The sequence below is a fragment of the Agelaius phoeniceus genome, chromosome 1 (genome assembly GCF_051311805.1).
Source record: "Agelaius phoeniceus isolate bAgePho1 chromosome 1, bAgePho1.hap1, whole genome shotgun sequence".
In the NCBI taxonomy this organism is placed as follows: Eukaryota; Metazoa; Chordata; class Aves; order Passeriformes; family Icteridae; genus Agelaius; species Agelaius phoeniceus.
In genome coordinates this window covers 137,447,758-137,472,743 of record NC_135265.1, presented here as the reverse complement: position 1 = coordinate 137,472,743, position 24,986 = coordinate 137,447,758, and the positions used below count along the sequence as shown (strand labels likewise).

Here is a 24,986-nt window from a genome sequence, read left to right as displayed (position 1 = left end):
TAAAACTCTAAAATATATTGAGAACATATTTTCATGTAGTTCTTCATCTTTGGCAATGATAGTGCACAAATTCCCTGGCACCACTACCAAGGCTGAGAATGTCAGGAGCAGTAAACTTTTCTACTTTGCTTGAAAGCTTCTGAATAGCAAGTGGGACATTTCAGTAGAGAAACTCACAAACCTCAAGTTTAAATATATTTTTCTTTTCCTTTTTCACACTTAACTATACCTAAAGGTAGGATATAATGCCAACAAGTTTTAAAAGGAAAAGGTTCAGTTTGTACCCTGGAATACAGTATAACTTCAGGTATAGCTCCAAAACAATTCCAGCCCACTTAAACTCCAGCTGATGTGCTGCCTCTTAGCCTCATTCACACATCACTACTACCTCGTCCACTAAGGAGAATGTTCATCTGATCCTGTAGGGATGCAGCTGAAAGTGTCAAATGGGAAAGTAAGTCCTTTTTTTCTAATCAGGCAGCTTTTAGTTGATCTGTCATACTGAGGGGTCAAAGAACTTCCCTGAGCAAAGTTGCTTTAAGCTGTCCTCCAAATGGCACCCTATACCTTATATAAAGGCAAACAAATACCACTGGGAAAACTCAATTTAAAAAGACTCTGCATGACTAAGAACTATAAGTAATCAAAAAAAAGCTAGCAACAGAAAACCACAGTAACATTCTGTTAGACTGTGCTTAATTTTACTCCAAACTGTTTCTGAAAATTGACTATTATTGATAGGGATCCCTTTCCTACACAGTGAGAATTTGTTCAAACTTTAAGAATTATGATGAGCTTGTAGCTACACTTTAAACATCACTGTGTTCACAGACAGGAAAAGGTTATGATTTTACAGCAAAGTAGGGAGACTCCAGAGCTTAACATTTTATGGAAAACAAGTCTATTCTTATATTTCTATTTTTGTGAAGTGTTCTAGTTCAAATGGGTGATTCATTGTAAAAGGAATCCATTAAAGGCATAGTACCACAAATTAATCTTTTCATAGAGTGAACTATTCTCAATAAACTACATATGGCCATTTTAAGAAAAACAGAGCACATGCCAGAAGTTACAGTCCAAGGAACAATGATAAATTTTCCTAATGCTAAGTGTAGATTGACAATGAAAAAACAAATATGTATTCATGGACTTTTCCCAACAGAGATACATTCTGTTATCAGCATTCACCCCAAACACTGTTAATTACAGCTCAAGGGCATGCAGCTTGAGCAACTGTAAAGAAGCAATGCTACAGACATTTATTTTTTAAAATTACTAATTGATTTCAAACTTTCCATAGCATTTGATATTAGTAGCTGCACCAGTGCTACAAATGTATGTGCCAAACATACAGTCTATAAACCACTGTTTTCCTACAGTACTTAACATCAACTTGGCAAAATAAGTTATTTGCTCTGCCTGTAATGCATTACTCTTCATAACTAGTAATTCAATTACTATTTTACTTTGCTTCCCATAGAGAATAAGCACTTGATATTGGAGTACATACATTATACACCATGTAAAAGATATAATACATGCACAGATAGGTGATTTATTATTAGGGCAATGATTTGAACCTTTGCTGAAAAACCTAATTTTCATTCCTGGTCACGTTTAAGGGCTTTGTCATCTCTTTTCAAAAGTGCTGTGCACCTTTGTGCATGGTCTAGGAATGGTCCCATTTAGTGTTTCCACTGAAACTACTTCAAACCACGTGCCACTCTATCTCTCCACCCTGCCTCTGTGGTGGGCTGCAGAGGAGAACTGGAGCCACAAAAGGTAAAGTTTATGGATTGAGATAAGAACAATTTACCAGAGACAACAATGAAATAAGAAACAAACAGTAACAGTAACAATACCAATGACAATATGTATGAGAAAAGAGCTGAATGTTTCACATGGCATTGCTCACCCCAGGTAACTCATAAAAACACCTGACCCCCTGCCATGCTATGGGATCTGGAAGCAAGCCTTTTTCCCATCCCTGGAAAATAAGACAAGATGGTAGATAATAATCTCCAGATCTTAGCCTTTCTCTGCTCCTAACTACTGTAAAAATGAATTATGTCCTGGCCACGACACTTTGTTCATTTCTAACAAAGTCTATAATGAATTTTCAAGCATTAGACAAGCATTATATCAGTGTAAATAAAGGCTATTTATTGCAGCAAGGCAACACATGCTCAGTCCACCAGAAATTTTTCTATTTTGTACAAAGTCTAAAGGCTTGATCATTGACTTCCCAGAAGAAAAAATACTGCAAGACAGACACGCCCTTAAGGCTACCACACTGCTCCCTCTCACAGCTTACTGCTGCTTGCAACTAAAGCAACAGTGAAGTCAGAGGATATCAGAACATCTTCATATTTGTAATGTTTAAATACTACAGGCTTCAGGCTAAAAAAAAGATAAATGAACCAGCAATACACAGGAAAGCATTATGTGCACATTAGCTAGCTATACAAAAACATAGCTTCCTTTACACAATAATAACAGTAAAATGCAACAGCTCCTCAGCCTGGCATCCTAATTATTTCATAAAGGTGAAGCACATAAGCAGGCACAACAGGATCCTCACAAACTTCACTTATCACAGATCAAACCACTGCACCCAAACTTTTGCTGCACCTATTTAACAGTTTACAATCTCAACCATAAGATTAAGGAAAAATATATCTCCTTTGTCAGTTTTAAATAAATAGGGCTGAGATACAAGCAGTTGTCTCAGTATTCAGAATATGTACTGGAATTTCTACATAGAATGTAGAAGTATAGCCCAGAAAAAGCAAGCTTATTTCTCTTATACTGACAGAATCAAAACACAATTTACAAGAAAAAGAAAGATGAGGAGGATAGGCAACTGTAACACTCAAAAACAGCAACCCCAAAACATGACCCAAATAGATACTCTCCAACACTACATGCAGTCTCCAGAAGATTTAGATCCAGAAGTCTCCAGTCTCCAGAAACTCTTCTCAAAAGCATAAGTAAAATAAAATGGGATTCTCTGCCATCTTGTGTACACACAGTAAAGCACTGTGGATTATTTCATACCTTACACCCTTGTTCAGGTGTTTGCTCAGTCAGGAAGGAAGTGACTGCATTATCTAAGTTCATCCATCTATTCTGATATGAAAATGGCATCAAAGCTAAAAATATATTTAATGTGCTAATGGCTTCTAAACTTTCCTACAAACTTCACAGATTTTAATTACTTTTTTGCTAAGAGTTTTTCTAATATTCAGGGGAACTGAAAAAATACATGACTGAAAAAAATTGTTTCACCTTCTTCAACACTGAAAATGTGAAAAGAGAGAGAACATGTGTCAATAATTTTTTTCCTCAAATATGCCAAAATCCAATAGTACTGTTGCAACTGAAAACAAGTTGAATATTTCAATTCAGAATACAAAGAGGTGATCTCACACATCTCACCAAGAAGTAGCAAAGAACATCATAGTGAAGCCAGAATTCTGAAGACAGAATTGTGTTATACATAAAGCTGAATTTCTCAATCCTCTTTTAATTGTTTTCTTGCATGCCAAAATTTGCACAACATAACAGTGAACCACTTCTCTTAACCTCCTATCAGCAAATATAACCTTTCAAGTCAGAGACACTGTAGCAGGTTTTTTAATCTTTACTCAATACAGAATTTTTCATTTTAAATAGAATTCTGTTGCTAACTAAGGGAGTAAGAAGTCTTCAAATTATTTTAACTTTGATAAAATGGTAGGGAAGTGTCCATTAAATTAATACATTTTTTAAATACTTATGCCCCAGATAAGCTACTAGGAAAAAATTTCTTCATAGACAAAACTGTAAAGGTTGGAACAGACTGCCCAGGGAAATGATGGAGTCACCATTCCTGAAAGTGTTCAAAAAACTTGGGGACATGGCCCCTGAAGACATGATTTACTGCTCATGGTGGTGCTGGGTTGATGGCTGGGACATATGACAATGATCTTATGGATCTTTTCTAATTTCAATGATTTCTATGATTTTAAGTCTCTTAAAAAACAACATCTAAGAAACTAAAAGCATTATCAAAACAAAAGAAAATGTTTGTATGTACAATCTTATAACCCAAACTTATACTTTTTACACACCACAGGGAAAATTAAAGATTGAAAACAAAATATTTAAAATAAACAGGTTGCCAAGAACCATCTTAATTTCCCATTTACTAGTTCAACAGACTACTTAAGAAAACTGTGCAAAAGGTAATGATCCCTCTAAGATCAGAAACAAACCATCATGTCTAATCTGTGTCCAGCTCAAAATAATTGCTGCACCTAGTTCAGTTGCAAGGGCACAAAGGACATCATCACCAAACTTGCCATAACAAATGAGAACCTGGAAGAGATGACCAGATGATTAGACAGAAAGACTAGTGTTAGAGTAGTAAGATTTGATATAAAGACTGAAGACTACTGTCACAAACCACTGTTTCTAGAAGCAGCTCTTTGTAAAGAAGGGCAGAGAAAACACACTGATGATTTTTTTGAGGTACTAATTCTAGAGTTTTTAGATTTCTAGTAATTCTACTTGCAATTCTGCCTAAAGAGCAGAGATACTGTATTAAACTACCCAACTGTGACCAGGTATTTTAATGGAAAAATGCAGCTAATTTCATCTAATATTTTGTAACTCACATTGCCTTTAATTTCTGAGATACAGAAAGAGGCATACTAGTTTTTTGTTATGAATATTTAGTGACCTCTGTCTTTCATAACTATGAATAACATAAGAATTATAAAATACAGAGATTTTCCATTAAGTTTGAATAGTTTGAACAAAAAACCCCTCACCTTCTCCACAAAATGACAGAATTCTCTCTCCTAATCCCTTTTTTAACATAATGGGAGTGCTCACTCTTATAATTTGAAATGCTGCTCCTTTTTCACATCTTCCAGGAGTTACACAGGATTCCAGTTATTACAGGATCACAGAATGGCTGAGGTTGGAAGCAATTTCTCAAGGTCGTCTAGTCCAACCCCTAAGCTCCAACAGGGTCACCTACAATCAGGTGCTCAGGAGCACATCCAGATGACTTGAATATTTCCAAGGATAGAGACTCCACAGTCTCTCTGAATAAGTTATCCCAGTGTTCAGTCACCCTCACAGTAAAAAATGTTTCTTGATGTTCAGAGGGAACCTCCTATGTCTCAGTTCATGCCCCCTGTGTCTGCTCCTGTCAGTGGATGTAAGCTAAAACACATGAAATTCTATCAGAATATGAGGGAATGCTTTTTACTGGGGAGGTCATCAGCAGTGGAGAGAGTTGCCTGGAGAGACTGCAGAGATTCCATCCCCAAAGATACTCAAAACCCAAATGCACACAGCCCTGTGGAATCAATTCTACCTGACCCCATGTGAGGGGACCTGGACTAGATTATTTCAGCCAGTCTTTTGCAGCCTAAAGGACTGATTTTTTTGATCAGCTGCTGTTGAAGAACACTTTCACTAGAAGTTTTTCAACAATTCAGCAAATTGTAAATTCAACCAAGCCAGCCAAAAGAAGGTGTAAGAATATGAATGTTCCAGCAAATCAAAAGAGATTATCTAGGGAAAACATTTGCCCATCATGCTCTCACCAAAAATGAAATGGCTACAAGATCTTTTGCTAAAGCCCCTTCCCATATCAGTTCCCTAGAACATACAGAATGCCACATGATTTTGAACATTCTCTTCAATATGAGACGTTGAAGAAATTTGAAACTTTGCCTTTCAAATTTTGAAGTGAGTTCAGGTTCTAGGACTTATACTGCTATCTACAACAATAAATAATGAAAGTTTGATTCCTTAGAGAAGGCCAAAAGCTTTACTTTCTAGCACTTCACAAAAGTCTAGAATCCCTACAATAAAGGATTCTGAATTTTTGACATAATGAGCAATAGAGTCAACAACAAAAACATCAAGTCACAGAGCAAACAGAATTACAGAATTAATATACTCAAGCGGTTCAGTATCAAAACTCAAAGAAAATTTCATAACTCTGATAATAAATTCAGTGTCCTATATAAATGAACACTGTATTTGCAAACTGAATTATTGAAGCTCTTGTATAACTGATGAAAAAAGGAATACACAGTGTCTGTCTCGAGCACACAGATCAAATCCAAGGCCTTTTTTCCACATGGAGTAGTTTATAGGAAAATTTTTGATACTTTCACAAAACAATACAAAGATAAATGAGCAGAAGAAACTCTAAAGAAGACTAGTGTAAGAGTCAAAATTATTGCCAAAATACTTCCCCAAAATTAGACCAGACCAAAGGTTACCATTAGGAAATTACCAAGGTAAAACTTGACTGTAAAAGAGAATAGGTTATACTTAAGAGCAACAGAAAACACTCCATCTGCAGAGTCTTAAACACACCACTTACTGCTTTGACTCATGGTGACAGACCTCCAGTGTGGGATCATTATAGATGAAAGCTGCTTCTAAATCATTGACTCTCACTCTGTAAATCCGGCACTGTTTACTGTTCAGCTTGATTCTGTTCAGGTTTGCCACTGTGGGAAATATTGTGAGTTCCACATAACCCTATGAAAACACAAATCAAAATCTTCTGTAAAATCTTTAACAACTTAAAAACTAGAGAGATATAAAAAAATTATTACTAATACAATTAAAAAAAAATCACTGGTATAAAGATGATATTTTCATATTTAAAAAGGAAAATGAATTGCCCTTTAGATTTTCTACATTTTCCTTCATGCCATTTAACAGGTGAATTTTTCCAGCTGTAAATGAAACAGACAAAACAAAAAATTCAATGTGACTGACAATCATGCCTGTTTTACTGGAAAAAATCTGCCTCTATTGACTAGATTTCAAGTTATTAGCATCACTATGTTTTGGCACTTGAATTTGAGACAAGAATTCTTAAAACCTAAGCAGAATCCTTTTAACCAGTTATGTAAATTGACAAAGACCCTTGAAGACTTTAGGCCTGAAATGATGAAAGTCTCTTCAAAGCCCAAGTGAACTCATATACAAGGTAGAAAACTCTGTAAGTCTATCCCAAACATCAGCTAACACAGTGTGAGCATGAATTCTGAACTGCAAATTGCTCCATAATATTTACAATGCAGCAGCTTTCATTTAGAAATCTTTTTCTACAAGTGCTCACAATTAGAAAGAACTTTATCTCAAGCAATGACAGACTTATGAGAAGCATCAGATTAGAAAGTATAACATATAAAGTAGCTGAACAGCATAAATAGCTTGTGAGTGCAGTTTTTTCCTCTAAAAGTATGAAGAAAATCCAGACACTTAATTTCTACTTCACACTTTATTAAGAAATACTTACTACAACAGACTTTCTCTGAAAATTTATGTTGTTGATACAAACTACCTGATGAGTTGTGCTGGAAGAAAAAAACAAAAAAGCAAAGTAAGGTTTTGCACAAATGCCAGCATTTAAAATAATACTTTAACCCAGTTTAACAGAGAGCCACAGAGGATATATGTACATAAATACAGCCAATAGAATATACTTCTATAAAAATCATTAATGATTGTCTCAATCTTTTATGCAGTCTAAACCACATAATGAATAGAGGTTATCCACAATGTCAGGAAAGTCCTCCAAAAAAATCAAACACAGTATCATACCAGGATGAACATTACCAGTAATACAGGAAGATAACATAATTTTTGAACACCACCTATTTGTATGTAACAATAAAGAATTACAAATGGCAGTGTCCAGGTCTAACATTGTATTGATGAGTAGTATCAGAAATGGCATGAGCTATAAGGCTTGCAATCAGAGACCTGCAGAAAGCTGACACTCATACATCATTTATATAAGAAGGTATTACACATTAAAAGGTACAGTATGTGCTTTTACAATTAGCATGCCATAAGAATTTATAATTTCAAATAATGCTAATACATGAATCAAGAGAGGTATTTTATACTAGTCAAATGCATTTGCTTAAACTTTGAGTAACATATTAGAACTCCTGGCAAATAAAACTGATTTAAAAGGTAGGAGATAATATAATGCCAACTTTTTAAAAATCCTCTAAGTTATTTCTGTACAATTTTCTGTAGTGGGTGTCATCTTTACAGCAGTGCATTTCATGACTCAAGACAAAACCTTGAAATAATTCAAGTTTTGTGACAAATCATGCTTTATCTGCACATATCCTGTGCATTAAGAACTGACATTGCTTCAGGTGAGATAAAAAAATTCTTACAAGAGAATTACATCTAAAAATGGATTCATATGTTACTTACATTAAGTGTGTATAAGAAGACTGATTCTACTTAGAAATACATTTGTGTAACAGATTTATAAAAGAATCAAAGAGGTATAACAAGAAATCTATTAAAATGTACTGAAATCCACCACCAACTGCTTTGTAGCTTGGTTACAAGCCAAATAGTGAATGTGTGAAAACAACAATTTGCTTAACAAAGCGGCTTGCTGCAAAGGCAAACATTTTTTTTTACACATAAAAAGCCCTTAAATCAAAAGGGCTTTTTGACACAGCATTACATATGGAAGGAACATCGTAGTATGGTCTTTAGTACTGACACTGCGTGAAGAGACGTCCAAAGTTTGAAGAGCATAATGTAAATATCTTTATGAGACTGCATGTTTGACAGACTTGCTGCTCATGACTAAGTCCATTTACACACTCAAACATTTATCTGCAACACACCTTTTTTGAATGCAAGCTACACCACAAGCAACAGCTCCTTCTTACATAAATCATTATTAATCAGCCTTTGGCCTGATTCAGTGTGCATTGGTTTCAAGTATAACAATTTAAAAAAATGGATACTTATAATTTATAGGGTCTTGGGCTTTCAAATCCTTTGTCTCCTTTCTTCCTATTCATCCTGAACCGCAGCACTAAACACACTCTGCTGACCGTCAGACTGGCATCAACATCATCCTCCCTCAGCGGCTCCTTCGATTTTCCCCCGTGTCACGCCGTATTTGATCTCTCATCTCCTCAGCGATGTGCGACCCCCGGCAGTCAGGAATCCTCATCTCCAATGAGCGCCATCGCTACAGCACCACCACCAAGCAGCGTTTGTGCAAAACCTCCCGTGGGTGCACACGCAGACCCTGGGTCTGCTGGGCTTACGGAACCAGTCCAGAGGCGCTTCCTCTCCACGGGAACTACGGAACACAACCGGCTGAGCGGGCAGTGGCGGCGGGAGCGACGGAATCAGGAGGGCCGCAGCCAGGACGGCCGGGCAGGCACCGGGGTCCGCGCTCCCGGGAGCGCCGGCTGGGGCAGCGCCGTCCGCTGAGAGCCGGGAAAGGCCTGGCAGAGGGTAGAGCGGGCCGGGCGGTGGCCGGGCCCGGGGCAGGGTCGACCCCGCGGGTCTCCCTCAGCAGCGCGCCCGCCGCGGATCTTCCGCAGCCGCCGCCATCTTGGCAGTCACCTCCGACCCGCGGGTGAGAGGTCACGGCCCGATTGACTGAGCTCTGTCACTTCAGCGGGAAAGGCTGGTGGAGTTTTCCATTTTACAGAAAGGCAGCTGCTTTTTACAGCGGCGGCGGCGGCGGCCGGAGAGAAGAAATAGAAAAAAAAAAAAAAAAGGAAGAATAAAATAACCCTCCCGAACCACCCAAAAGCCGAGAGAGGGGCCGCGCCGTGTCCCCGTGCGCAGGCGCCGCAGCTCGCGCAGGCGCGGGCGGGCGGAAGGCGGGAAGGGGCGGCGGGAGCGGCGGGCGCCCGCAACGAGCCCCGCCTGCCGCCTCACGGGTGGCGCTGCTGGTGGGAGCAGGGGGACGCGAGATAACAGTTCCTTCATAACCAAGATTGTTATAAGTCACTTCAGAGTCATCTATTTTAGGTTAAAATAAATGCTTGCATCGAATAAACTGCTGGGAGTTTGAAAGGGTCATTTCATTTTCAATGTGTAACAAAACCAAGCAGGAGCACTGCACACATGGAATGATAACACACACAGAATTAATGTAAACAAACTCTTCTCATAGCCGTAATAAAGTTCTATTCATTAAACACTTAATTTCTTATTTGTTTTACAAAGAAACACCTAAGTAAATACAAACTTGGAGCACAAATATAAAAGTATCAATTGTGTTGCATATTTCAACTAAGGGGCCTTCTGTGATGCAATGGAAGGAATTTCCAAGGCTTTTCCGTTCAGATAACCATTGATCGCTGGGAGTGAACCTTCTGGTGCTGTTGGGGGACCGGAGCTGTTGGAACCAGACAGCAAACAAGGCAGTCCTTCCCAGCAGAGAGCCCTTCTACATCACACAGCTGGTCAAACACCACAGCCCTGCACCAACAATGTGCAGCACAGGACACTGACCTTGCAGCACTGGGCAACTGGCAATAAACAGAGCTCAGGAAGAAGCTTTTATTCAGCTTTTTAACTGTACCAAATTCCAGGTATGCACACAGTGTGCATCTTGAGTTACATTTGGTTTAGGAGGAGTTTCTCTACTCTCCCCACTCACTCTACAGCTGGAATGCTGCAGTTCCAATGCATTTCCTACCTCACCTCTGAGTCTGATGGAAAAAATGCTTTTTGTATCAAATAACCAACAATTGTTGAGCTTAAAATATAAATCTGAAAACGATCTAATATTAAACTCTAGTTTACTGACATGCAAACAATCCTTTTTAATGATTACAAAATTACCATCTCAGGTACACCACTTCATGGCAGTATCATCAAAACATTCTCTTTCATTTACATAGAACAGTATTATCATTACAAAACTGTAAGGCACAATTTCTATGTGCTGTCATTTGCCCTAACAAAGTTTTAAAAAAATAATTGTACTACAAAGTTTTGTAGGTTCTTTTTAAAAAAAGCACAAGTAGTCTTCTGTAAAGCATTAGTTTTACCTCAGCTACATTTTAATGACAGTTTATAGGAAATTTGTAACACAACATCCAACTACTCTCTCTTATATTCACACTTCACTGCAATTAGGGGGTTTTTTGTAATATATATAAGGCCATTCTGCCAAGTATTAAAGTGTCAGGTGCTGATGGTGTTCATAGACATGATGTTAAAAGGAACCAATTTTCAAAATCAAGACTGATGTAGTCTCAGTGGGGAATGATTTGTTCATGAGCTTGATGAGTTCTGTGCTATTCAAAATGTGAACACTGCATTGAAACCTTAATCTTTAAGAATAGCCACTAATGGGCAGAAGATTAAAATTTCTATTTTGCTATTCAATTGAATTGATTGAATTATTATCAAGGAAGTTTTTAATATTCATTTCAGACTTATGGACAAACAGATTATGTGTATTCAAGAAGTAGAACTTGGGCAAAGAAAGGTTGGCAAAGAATGCTGGCAAAGGAAGGTGAGCTGAATATCATTCCTTAGAGACCACAAGTGTCCTCACACTCTCCTTAGCTGAGCAGAGAACACAACATATTCAAGTAGCCTAGCTTAAACTCAAGTACACTGTATAATGATGGTTGGCCACTCTTTTCCCCAGAAGGCAGCAGCAAGTAACATTCGCTGTTACTACATTCAGTATCCTCAGTTCTTCAAACAATACTTGTTATGAGATGGGTCTTCTAGAATTATAAACTTTAACACCATTCAGCATTGAGGAGCGAGCATATTTTGTCAGAAGAGCACCAACAGTCTGCTTCTCTGCACACAAGTCTCTACAGAGGAAATAAAGCACAGGACATTGGCATTTAGAGATACTATCACACAAAATGAATCTGTAAAACATTTGCAACTACAGCAATAAACTGGATTTGGATGTTAGAAAAAAAACCAGAACTATTGTAACTGTCACATAATGCTTTAAATTACCTCAAGTTTAGAACTTATCTTGACATTTACACACTAGCCAAAACTATAGTACATAGTACTTACTTCAGAAAAAGAATTTGGGGTTTTAGGCAGAGTTTTATTATTACTGTTCTCTAACAGAGTTTTCAATCTAGCTAGCTCTGAACAATTCAGTTATAGCATGGTAAACTCAGAGCCACTCATAAAGGGTTGATGCAGTTACCTCTGGGATAACATCAACATCTTCTCACATATATCACAGCTGGACATTCCAGATAATGCATAGTGTAAGTCTTAACTACCAAAGGAACAACAGATGCAGTACAGGAAGCACTACTGCTTTATAGTTCTAGCGTTGTAAATAGAGAGTAAATGTCAGCAAGTTTAGCCTTTGAATTGTCTGCTTTAATCAAATGAGAGTTATCACCTATTAAACCCAGTAGGATCAACTTTTTACACACATATAAGTCCAAAAAAAGAGTTACTGATCCCAGAGGTGGGTATTCTATTCATAGAGAATCCACTAAATTTAAAATGCAAAGTATAGAGTATCACTGAGGCAGTGATGGCTCATCAGAAGCCAGCTATACAAAAAGAGAAGAATATGGTACTAATTATGTTTTAATAAAAAGAAATACATCCTTACTGTATATAAGGGGTAATATCCACTTCTGTCCACTTTTCCCGTATGCCAAATAAGCTGTTGAATCTTTCCTGATTGTCCTCAGGTAAGTCTTCCACTTTCAGCAGAAAGATGGTCTCTGGTCTTGAACTTCTATCCACAAGAGCCAAGCCCTGCAGAACAGCATCAGAAATGAAATAAAAAGTACTGACAAAACAATTAAACTTCCTTCTTTCTGACAACATCCCATGCAAGTTGGTCTTTGCAGATCCAAAGCCTTCCAGAACTGCGCTACCAGAGGCAAAGTGAAGAAGTATCATAAAAGCACTGTTTTACAGGCAGTATTTATCATTTCTTTTATGAAAAGAAGGAAGGGAGAATCCATTGGGTTCCAACATCTCTCTGCCTGCTTTGAGCAAAAGGATTCCAGTAGTGTTTGCTACTCTACTGGCTGTCACTACCATCTATTCAACAACAGCTTCAGCTTCTGTTCCAGTCACATTTATAAGTAGTAAATCATAGCTGCAACCTTTCTTCAAACAGTAAAACGTGCCTTAGTTACAGAAACCTAAATTATGATTCCAGACTACTGGTGCTCATAGAGGATATCATAAAGCATACTTGAACTCAAAAGCTGACAGAAACAACACAATACCCAATAATGGCTAAAATCTATATATGACACAAGGCAGTTACAGCCTATTCACAGAATAATCCATCCTTCTTTACATGTTTACCTGAAGCTGATCAAGCCTTGTTGTCATCCCCTCAGGGACACTCTGTTGCCAGACTTCTTCAAACTCGGATAGATTGAATTTAACTGCATTTTGCAAAAGCATTTGTGCTACAGCTCTGCATATTTTATCTTCATGCATTTCAAAGAAAACCTCCCCTGCCAAGAAGCAAAAACTAGGTTATCTTGGGTTCTTGCCTTTTGATAGAAGAACAGCCTTGTATTTCCATTCTGTTCTACAGTCTTCTATACACCAAGCATCCTTTTTTTTTCCCCTTGGGAAGCAATTTGACTTGGTATTAATTTGGATAAATTATGGTATCTTCTCATTCTCAGGAACAAATTATGCAGAATACAGCAGTACTGTCCCAACTACAGTATTAATTTGTATCAATAAATGTGTTTGCCCTCCATGTTTTCCCCTTTCAGTGTCCTGTTCCTCCTACAGCTCTCACTCCTATTTCTGAATGGCTTGTAAACAAAACTTTCCCTTCTTTAATCACCCTTATGAGATTATGAAGATATGAGATTTAATTTTGTCTCACACTGACCTGGCTAAAATTTCTGACCCAAATCAGGTATAAACACTTCCTTTTATTGTTTCAGCAACCTCTGTAATTCAGACTTGTTCCTTGTGCAAACTGCCTAAATATATTAAGACAAGAGTCTGTTGTCACTCCAATGACTTCCTTATGTTTTTTAAGGTTGAGTGCAACTCCTGCTTCAGCCAAAGGTGAGATGAAAGCCACTGTGGGGAAGAATTCAGACTGAATTACGGCAGTGCAGTATTTTATCTGTGTATGAGATGGACAATGCAAATCTAATCCCTACAACCAGCAGATCTTGTGGTGCAGTTCAAGAGATCACAGGCAGATACCTACTCCAGGCACGCTGAATTCATGCCACTGACTACTCATAATACTCAATTAATTACTTGAATATCTGAGATCTTCTAGGGTATCTAAAGAGAGATGTCATCTAAATTTTACTAGTGAGCTCTCTTTAGTCACGAAATTATGGTTTGTACACACCTAATAAATCAGTTCCAGTACCTCTGTTCACAATTGGCTTGTACAGTTTAATAGTCTTTTTTACCTATGAAATTTCCTTTAACAATTGTACTGATTTTTAGCCCAGTTTGCTCTCTCCTCCCACTCTCCTTTGCACTGTAGCAGAGTCATTTGTTTGGGCCGTTCTTCAAAAACCTACATTTCCTCACTAATAACTATTTCTCTTATGCAAAGTTAAACTATGTTATCTTTCCCAAACTTACCATCATCAACATATTTCCTGCCATAGCTTAAAAGAATGTGTTCTATCATCTCTCTGGAAAAAAAAAATCAGAAAACATGTTCTAATACTAGTGTTTACTAGGACACTACCAAAACAGTTACCAAGAAGATTAGGTAACAGGTATGGAGAAGAAAATAAACTGAAGAGAATATGATGAGACATATTTTTGTGGGTGAAATGAAGAAACTGGTAAAAAACAGAAGAGAGAAGGATCTCCCCCCAAAGGTCTCTTCCACTTTCTAGTTAGAACTAGCAAAGACTAAAATGTGTAAGGGAAATAAGGAATAGACTCTTGCAATATCTTTTTTTTTTTTCCAATGAGAAAGAATTGTATCAGCAAGTGTGGCCAGCAGGACCAGGGCAGGGATTGTTCCCCTCAGCACCGGTGAGGCTGCACCTCAAATCCTGTGTCCAGTTCTGGGTCCCTCAGACCAGAACTGGAGGACATTGAGGGGCTGGAGTGTGTCCAGAGAAGGGCAACAGAGCCGGGGAAGGGTCTAGAGCACAACTCAGGTGAGGAGCAGCTGAGGGAGCTGGGGGTGTTTAGCCTGGAGAAAAGGAGGCCCAGGGAGACATTATCACTCCCTACAACTGCCTCAAAGGAGGCTGTTGCCAGTGGGGGTACTTCCCCCCCAGGTAACAAGTGACAGGATCAGAAGAAATGGCCTGACATATTTAGATTGGATATAAGAAAGATTTCTTCATGGAAAGCATTCTCAAGCACTGGAACAGGCTGCTCAGGGAAGTGGTGGAGTCACCATCCCTAGAGGTGTTTAAAAGACGTGTCAATGTGGCACTTAGGGACATGGTTCAGTCCTGGACTTGGCAGTGGTGTGGTAATGGTTAGACTCAATGATCCTAATGTTTTTTACCAGTCTGAATGATCCTATGATGCAAGTCAAAAATTTGGCAATTAATTATCCCTTACTGAATAATAGGCACTTTTCTGAAGCTCTGTCATAAATTATAGCCTAACTGCAGGTATCTTTTTCAGCCAAGAGGCAATTAAATGGAAAATGCTAATATTGTAAACTTAAGACTTTCTTTGAATGGTACTTTTGAACTACACCAGAAAACATACCCCCCTCTCAGCTAGTATACAACAGGTAAACCAAACATTTTTGGCTAGCTATAGCTTCAGAACAGCTATTTCAAGATGCTGAGCAATTGACAACTTAAGTACATGCTCCTTCCATCATTTACAACTCAGCAGTAATGTTTCTACTGTGGATCAATGAAAATACTAACAATAAACACTAAAATCAGTTTACTAACCTGTCTAAAAATTCCCTTGAGTATTTTTAGAAACAAAGAAAATGTATCATTTATATCACAGTAACTAGAATCCAGATTTGCAAGACTATAATTCTAATATACAGTTAACAAGCACTGTAATTACACATAGTTAATAATGAATGTAGGCAATTTTAAGTACTAAAATAATTGTTTACCTGGGTTCTAGAGATCCAAGTTCTTCAAGGCAGGCACAGAGAGGAACCTTACTCAAAGGCCAGGACTCTGAGTCTATTAGCTGAGTCACATGATTCAAGAGTTTCATCTCATAGTCGAAGTCTAGAATTCTCCAATATCCTGCCAAATAGAGAACAACAAAACACTGTTAGAAGGAAAACATTAACACCTTAATTCTATTGCCATTAAGATACATTACTGGAGTCTGGACATTCAGGTCACACCCTTTATAATATGCAGCAGCATTGTGTTTTTTTCAGGATTAAAAGCTGAGAAAAGGAACTACATAATAAAAGCATATGTAAAGGAGAATGAAACTTAATTATCTTAATTGTTTGTAATTCTTTAGTAATTTTTTAACTGCCACAGCTACAAAGACACTAAAAATATCACTCCAAGATGAGGAAAAACTAATGCTTAGTTCAGGAACAGAACTGCATGAACAGGACGGGCTTCATTGGCCCTGCAAAGCAACAGCTCAGGTCCAAAGAAGTTCACAAAAATCCAGAAACCCAGATGACTCTAGGATTGCCATCACCTTGTGTCCCACTGAGAGTTTGGGCATGGCCAAGTAAAGGATGAACAGGACCTGTCCCAAAGTGAGGCACTTGCTCAAGCCTTTCCTCACATGGCAGGAAGACACTGAGATAAACCAAGTCCAGGAGGAAGAAAGGACTATGAAAAGGATGGGGTTACCTAAGAATCAGCTATTTTTGCCTCTAGAACTACAGCAAGCAGTACTCACTCCTTCATGAAAAGGGTGACCAGCTAAAAAATATTCATGCTGTATAGTAGAGGAAATGTATTTGAATATCTGTATAGAGGCTTTGCCCCAGAGGTCCCAGTTGCCCTTGATGGGTTGCAGCTGGGATGTCCTTAATTGGGCTGCAGCTGTAACCAATGAAGATGACTGGGATAAAAGGGGATGGGTCAGCCAGTCAGGGAGAGCCTTGGAGGAGCCCTGACCTGAGAGAGAACAGCATGCAGAAGAAGGAGTCAGTGAAGATCTGCAGCCATGAGAATACCCCAAAGAGGTATGGACTTGAGAAGTCTGATAATATCATTATGGGACTCTAGAGAAATAATAGAATAACAACAATGCTGTGGGTGGGATACTCTGATGCAGTGTTTGTAGCATCAAAGGAGTTATCCTGGAAAGAGAGAGACTGGCAGCGCCTGCTCAGCATCATCCTTCTGATCAGATTCATAGCAGCAGAGGACATGGACAAATCTTAGAACTTTGAAGTAACTTGCACCTTGAAAGACAAGAATATAGAATAGGCCTTAAAAAAGGGAGACATATATTTTGGGGAAAATAAGAGGGTGATTTCCTCATAGGTAAGAATATTCTTTAGATACAAATACCTTCGATTTTGCAGGCATCTATGACCTGCAATTGGTGGAGTATTTCTTCCTCACTTGCTTGAATCAGATTTAACAAATCTTCTGTTGTATACTGCAACAAGGGAAAAAAGAAGGAAATAAAAGAGGTTATTACTCCTCCTTTGCTTCAGTGAACATACCAAATTATAAGCTATAATGAAGGAAAGACTTAAGATAGATGTTTTTTCTCCCAGACTGAATTTCCTAAGGTGTGCCACATTCTCTGTAACTTAAAACATTTTCTCAAAGGGTTATTCAATATAAAAGGCAGTCTAACTACAGGAAAGTTTTTGTACCAGGCCTGAGTAATATACCTATATTCCCAGAACATCAAACTAGCACAAGCAGACCTTGCAAGTGAAGTATCCCAGCAAGAATAAAAAGTGTTCTGGCTTTTCTGAAATCACATATTTTAATCTGTGAGATTCAAAGAAAAGGCAAAGCAAAAATCACCACTTTTGGATAGAAGTCAGAACCTGCACCTAGTACCTCCACTGAGGGAAAGCCTCCCCCAGCATGACCTCAACAGTTACATGTTGTGTTTTAGTGTCTGCTAATCAGTTGGCACACACACAGCACAGACCCAGCCAGAACACAAATACTCCCTGCAGAACAGTTCTGTGGTGAGAGGGGAAGGTGCTGTGGTGATGGGTTTATGAAGGTGTGGGTGGATCAGAAGTTATCATGAGGAGTGAAGTAAATGGAAGAAATACCAGACTTCAATGCACTGGAAATAGGACACCAATTCCTTTATTCACAGTACAGCCTTTTTAATCAACTCTAATATTAAAGTTGTGTTGATTATAGCTCAAGAGTATTTCCTATCAGAAAGAAAAACATTGGATTAAGTATTGGATTGAGATCTATCAGACTATGAGAACACAAATGGAACATACCAACACTAAGTTTGGAACATCCACATGCTAAAAAACCATTTAATAAATACAGAAAGGCCTCCACTTCCTGCTATGCTATTCCTGTCAGATGATAGGAATAGGCTGTTCCTATCATCAGGCCAAGCTCCCACCAGTATGTCAATGAGGGATGACCCTATCATACAATACTTGAAAAAAACCCACACTGCTAGCAATTGAGAGCAAAAATATCCCCAAATCAGTATGTGTGTTTGAAGTTTATTGCTGCCATTCAGATGCCTTACACAGAAGTCCTTGGGACACATTTCTGCTTTGAGGTCAGCCCAGCAATCCCAACAGCTTTTTTGAATACATGACTGCTCTCAGCTCTGATGCTTTTATCAGCTGCATTGCCCTAGCAAACATAAAATGGAATGGGTTGACTTGCAAGATGTCCACAGCAGAAACTTCCAGATAATGTATTTAATATGTTTCTTACTCTTTCTTATCAGATGTCTGTGATCATCTGAGTATGCCCTGTCATTTCACAGTAAAATTCAGTACTAGCCTATATACTTATAAGCTTTCCTCTAGTGTACTAAATCAAAACACTATGCAACAGGTTCTCTACAGTGCCATAGATCTTTATGGCTCTTCTGCTAGAGTTCTCTATGTATGATACAGTCCTGAAAATCATGAGACTCAGATTATAGTAAACAACCAAAAGAGTAATTTGTTTTCAAACAGATTAAAGGTGGCTGATTAATTCCCAGCACAAGATAAATGTTAACTGTAAGCAAACAAAACAGTGGAAATCATTACTACACATACATTGTTTGGGATTTAGTGAAAATTTGTCCCATAGGAAAGAACTTTCCCCTGGAGAGCTTTCAGATTCATTTAGGAATTGCACTGGAGGCAAGGTTAAGACTTGTCTACATTTATCAGATATATCTAGTTGTTATCCAGTAAGCTCATAGAGGAAATGCATTCTCCTTCAAAAATAAATGGTATTCAATCCTCAAACCAGTCATTAATGTACCTTATTTTGCTGCATGTCCTTCTATGCCTAGATCAGCACAGGTAGGCAATTCTGGGGGCAAGGTTCAGTAACTAATCAGTTAATCATCCAAGAAGAGAGAGGCATCATATCTCTCCAGAGAAAAGTAACATCTGTGTTTGCACATCCAAGCACATGCAGATGGTTTGGTGGTGTCAGCTTCAATCAAGCCTCAACATAAAATACTTGGGAGCAACTACTTTTTGGTCTTCAAGTCAAAAGGAAAACCAACCAAGTTAACAAAACCCCAGAATTTTTATCAGCCCTTCAGCTGAGATCATATGCTGCACAGTCCAGGTCTCCCTGTTACTACTCTTTAGGTCCCAAATTGAATTTCCTAAAAACACCTTAAGACAGCAAGATAGGATTTTATTTGTGTTTTCCCTTCTTTTAGTGTGTCTTATTCCGTGCCTTATATAATCCTGTTACTCTCTTCAACTCCCTTCTTCTCCTTGTTATCACCAATTACTGATTGGCAAGCAATCTGCACATGGGTGTGCTCTGACCTTATAATCATGTCACTCTCAAGGATTTTAGAAAAAATTCTGAAGGTTTTGCTCTAAGCAGCTTCCCATAGGAAAAGGGAAATGCCCAGTCTCCTTCCATGTCCTTCTTTTAACTAATGAAAAGGTTGCTTACCTGTACTCACTGGAAGTGCTATCAACAATCAACTTGTTTAGAATAGAAGGGTTAAAAAATTAACTTAAAGAAGCACTGTGAATCATGTGAGGAAAGGGATTTTTCTACTTAAGGATGTTTCTTCTCTTTAATTTGCTCATTACCAATTACAAGAAAGCAATTTACACAGCTGATTTACCTTTGAAAATGTTGAAGCCTGATCTTTCTGACTATCAGGCCCTTCATATGGATCTTCCATTAAAAGCTTCCTCAGTTTCTTCAGTTTTGGTCGACATCTCCTTAATTCCCAATAGTTCTTGGAGAAACCAGCAATCTACAAGAGAAAACAGCAACTCTTTAAACATTTTAATGTAGCATCTGGATTCAAAGCTGCTCACCAAAAATTATCAGCAAGCAGTGTTAACCCAGTCATTGAAAACAAGTAACTATTAATAGGGTAATTACTTTAAAGATAAAACAATCATTGCAACACTTATAGACAGTGAAGAATAAAAATCCACAGTTGACTGATAAAATATATCCTTGTAGTGCGTAAGACAAAGGTAACAACTCAACTCTGCCTGCAAATGATAGGAAATCACCACAGGCTATATTTCTGCACAATTCCCCTCAAAACTGCTTTTTGCCTTAACAGTAAATTGTGTTACTGCCATAAAAGACCTCCTGTATTAACCTGTGTCTATCTTCCCCACTTCTTCCCAAGCTTGGGATCTCCTTCATAGTCTTTTTAATGAATCATCATGGTCCTAAGCTCAAGCAAAGCAGACATTAACAAGGACAGAAAGCTACACTTGCACACAACTGACAAGACATCTCTGTTCCTCTCCCTGAGTCAACACAAAAATGAGGAGTGTGCAACAGGAAGTTTGGCTGTTCTTGATTCAACAACACCGACTTACCAAGGCTTTACTTTCAGAGTAATCCTGAGATGCTTCACAGGGTACAGCTTTGACTTACTGCAAGATTCTTGGAAGAGGCCAGACTACTGGAGGCCTTTCAGCATCATTTCTACTATTTACCAAACAGACAGAAATGGGAACGGAATCGCAGAGGCAGAACAGTGCTTTAGTGCTTTAAATCGCAGAGCTTTAACAGTGCTCTAGACAGTGCTTTAAAATACCCTAAGTGCTTTACTGGAGTACCTGAGGTATTTTAGAAGTCCTCCATTTAAAAAAAAAAATAAAAACAACAAATAAAACTTTACAATAATTTTCCATTTAAATCAACTATAAGCAAAACCACCTATATATAGAAGTAATTGTATACAAATTCTAATACACAAAAATCTGTCAATTTTAATCTATTACATAACTGGCTTGGTAAAAAAATTCAGCTAAACACCAACTTCTTGACAAGCTTCCAAGCTTCATGTCAGTTAGCATTTACTTAAGTGCTAGGCTTTTTTCCTGCCAAGTTGTTTTCTGATCATTTTGGTAATAAGAAGATACTCTCCATAGAAAAGGAAATAAATAATTCTAATTAATATTCCAAAGCACATAACCTGAGATAGGCTCTCTGAGGTGAATAAAATGGCAGATGCTTTGGCTGTATCAGCTGTGAAAGTGATACAAAGATCAGCACCAAGACAGCAAGTGAAGGGCAGTGAAGCCCCAAAGTACTGAGTACACATAGTATCTTCTGCTATGTTTCACAATTTGCAGTGTTAATGAACCATCTTACATTTTTCATATAATTTTGAGAGCTCTTAGAAATAAAGCTTTTTAAATAGTTCCTAAGCAAATGACATTTCTATGATGTGCAACTTCACAGGAATAGTGAAATGATTAAATGTAGCAAAAAAAATGTATATGAAAGAATATTACTTTCTCATTAATCTACTTCAGCTTGAATTAACTTTTTACATTAGCTCATTAGACCTCATGGAAGAACTGATGTTGAAGTAGGATTATTCCTCAATGATGCCATTATGTCCATTACAGAAAATAATTAACTAATAATATTTGCCTAGCTATTTTTAATAGAATTTTATTAACTATGGTTCAGGAGGGCAGAGAACAATGAATTCTTAAACTGAGAACTCTAAACTCATTCACTTTGACAAATGTTTTGATACACTAATTGAAAGAGCCACCTTAGAATACATTTCTATATTTAAAAAATAGTATTCAGATACAACATGGTAAAATCTTCCTTTTGGGAAAAGCACTCCTAAAAATCAACCTGTAAATAGCTTACTTTAAAAACAGTTGCTAACACTGAGAAATTATATTTTCTTTGCAAGCTTTTAATACCTACCACAAGTAATTACTATGCAATGAAAATAAAGCACAGTTTTAACTTCTCCGAAATAATAATCATACATTACAGAGAAAGTTCAGCTGCCTGAAGAAAGGCTCTAAAGCCATTTTGGACACCCTAAGGTGTAGCATGGCCCTGTATAAAAAGCACATTTATAAATACATCCTCCTGGAACTGGTCAATACACAAAGAAGCTACAGGAGACTCATCCTTTCTCCAGTGGCAGCCTGCAATAGTGGCTAAGCAATACCACAGGGCGTCTAAAATGGCATTAAAAGTCTATGTTTAGGCAACTGAATGTCAGCTGGGTTTCACATATGCATCTTGGACAAAATACAAGAAATTACAGAGAATAAGAAAGCACAGAATTAAAGCAAACAAATAAAAACCCTGAAAGACATACCTGTGAATGAATAGTACTACAAGATGCCTGATCTGCTTTCAGTTCCTCTGGAGTTTTGCAACCAGGAACAAACAGCAGCATATTTGAGGTATCTGCTATTTTCATGTCATAAGTTTTGTCTTTGCTGCACAACACTGCATGTTCATCCTTTTCACCACGAATTATTAGGCTGGAAAAAAAACAACGTGGAAATAATGATGTATTTTTACCTCTGTTTCAGGATGAACTCTTATTAAACTTGTTTGATATTTTCCCACATTCATACATTTGTAAAGAAATTACAAACTGCAGTTCTGTTTGGTAGCAGCAGTCACAGTTCACCAAAACATAAAGATGCAAGTGTAAATTAATCTAATTGACTGTGTTTTTCCTTCTCCTTTTAGTGTGGGAACTCAAAAGACAAGCATTCCAAGTTTTCATGCAGAACAGTTGAATGCCTATAGTCATACACCAATTCTCTCAACCCCCCTAAAACACTGCTGAAGTGATGCTTAATGTGTGAACTAGTTCACTAATCTTAAAAATTAGATAACAAACTAGAGTTGTTCTTTAATGAGGACTGAAGCTGGCCCACTGTGAAACAAGAAAGCAAACAGAAATTGTGTTTATTGTGCAGAGCCCTTCAGATAATTAATACCTATTTTCTTGCAAGTAATTCCAAGCAGGAAAGAAAAAATTCTTCTAGAACAATTCTGGACAAAGAGTCAATGTAAAGCACCCTCTTCAGCTCATATACTTGATGAAGTAAAGATTCTGCATGAGGACGTGATAATACCAAAGCAGGAGCACGACAGGGGAACATTCAGTTCCTCCCAGGCTACATACACTAACTTGAATGCTCAGATTCAATTCAATTAAATGCTCCTCTTGCTTGCCAAAGCCTGCATGCATGAACAAAGCTCAGCTGTGTCCCAAGGGATCAACATGATTCAGGCCTCTAACAGATAATACTTCATCAGTATTGCACGAAATAGGAATGGGCTTACTAACATGTATCTCAGAGAACTACCTTCTTTAGAAGGATTTCTTATTTTGTATCACTTCAAAGATTTTCCTTATGTCACTGGCATTGCAGTAAAGGAAGAGATTTAAAACAGTATCAAAACCTTATGTAGAACCTGCTCTTGGTTCAGAGTTTGGCATCACATAACCATCCTACCCCGTGCCCATGCATAGTAGGGCACATCCTTCCCTGCCAATTTGCACGTCCATACTGCACATCCTTCCCTGACAATTTGTCTAACTTACGGCACCCTGCCATCCATCAGGCCTCGAGAGTTCTAACAGGAAAATCTCAAAGTCAGCAGGATTCTTTTAGAGACATGATATCTTTTCTAAACCTGTATTTCTGATCATAGAATATCCCGAGTTGGATGTGACCCACAAGGATCACTGAGTCCAGCTCCTGGGCTGGCACAGGACTGCCCAAAGGATCACACCAGGTGCCCGAGAGCGCTGTGCAATTGCTTCTTGAGCTGTGGCAGCCTTGGTGCTCTGACCACTTTTTGGGGAGCCTATTCCAGCATTTTCTGAGTTTTGTTCAGAAGTCCCACATCAGGAAGCTTTCCACAAAAAAACCCCAAACCAACAAAAAAAACTAAAACACCACACACGCAGAGGAAAAAACAACTACAAAAAAAAAAGGCCAAAAAACAAAACACGCTTCTTATAAGGAAATAGCTTTTCATTTCCAGTGTAACTGAGACAGGTTTAAGGGATTTAAGGGGCAGTTACGCCCACCGCATCAGAAGAACACAGAAGTGCGGACACAAGCCCGTGTCCGGGACAGCCCCGCGCCCGCCGTACCTGCGCCCCGCCTCCAGCTCGGCGCAGAGCCCCGGCTCCAGCTGCAGCAGGCAGCACTCGCCGCCGCCGGCCTGCGGGCCGAAGCTGAGGCAGTGCACGACCGGCAGCAGCTCCGCCGGGTTCAGCTTGGCCGTCTGCAGCGTGGCGTCCACCTCGGCGCGGCTCCGCATGGCGGCTCCGGCCCGCTCCGAACTCCGCGCCGCGGCCTCCATCCCCGCCCCGCTCCTCCCGCCCAGGCCGGGCCGGGCCAACGGGGAGCGGGCGGCGGCGGCGCGCGCAGTCTGCGTTGGTCCCGCGCCTGACGGGCGGATGGACGGCGGGGCGGGCGGGAACGGCTCAGGAATCGCTTCCCTCTGCTCCTCCGCCGGGTCTAATCTGGGACTAACCTCCCGATTGCTGTCTGCCTGCACAGGAGTCGGGCTGTGCTGCAGTAAAATCTCTCGTTATGCCAAAAATGGAATAAAAATATACAAAGTGCGCAACACTAAATAAAATGACAAAACACTGCAAAACCAGGCCCAATATGGAAGTCACTGCCCAGCTCTGAGGCAACATTAAATCAAAGACGTGTTTAGGATGGAAAAGGCTTCCAAGATCACAAAGTCCAGCCCTTTATCCAGCACTGGCAAGTCCAGCAGTAAACCGTGTCCCTGAGTGCCACAGCTGCGTGTCTTTTAAACACCTCA

General features: G+C 38.8%; 2 protein-coding genes across 4 annotated transcripts in view; both read right to left on the bottom strand.

Moving 5' to 3' along the window:
- TAF2 (TATA-box binding protein associated factor 2) overlaps nucleotides 1-9,639 on the bottom strand; it is a 60,697-nt gene extending 51,058 nt beyond the window's left edge. The window contains exons 1-3 of one of the 3 annotated variants that reach the window (XM_077188342.1): nucleotides 8,812-9,639; nucleotides 7,322-7,376; nucleotides 6,392-6,552 (exon numbers count right to left, since the gene is read on the bottom strand). In XM_077188342.1, the coding sequence (XP_077044457.1) occupies nucleotides 6,392-6,552; nucleotides 7,322-7,376; nucleotides 8,812-8,864 (269 nt within the window). In that variant the 5' untranslated portion in view covers nucleotides 8,865-9,639. The remainder of the gene's footprint in view (nucleotides 1-6,391; nucleotides 6,553-7,321; nucleotides 7,377-8,811) is intronic. The other 2 variants (XM_077188336.1, XM_077188346.1) reach the window with 2 other exon arrangements.
- Nucleotides 9,640-9,970: 331 nt separating this feature from the next.
- Nucleotides 9,971-24,669, bottom strand: DSCC1 (DNA replication and sister chromatid cohesion 1). The gene is made up of 9 exons (XM_054639779.2): nucleotides 24,301-24,669; nucleotides 22,495-22,663; nucleotides 20,011-20,145; nucleotides 17,262-17,352; nucleotides 15,878-16,016; nucleotides 14,407-14,459; nucleotides 13,138-13,292; nucleotides 12,425-12,573; nucleotides 9,971-11,645 (listed from the first exon to the last, which is right to left on the bottom strand). Exons 1-9 carry the CDS (start codon nucleotides 24,510-24,512, stop codon nucleotides 11,537-11,539), a joined length of 1,212 nt encoding a protein of 403 aa, XP_054495754.2. The 5' UTR covers nucleotides 24,513-24,669; the 3' UTR covers nucleotides 9,971-11,536.
- Nucleotides 24,670-24,986: the final 317 nt, after the last annotated feature.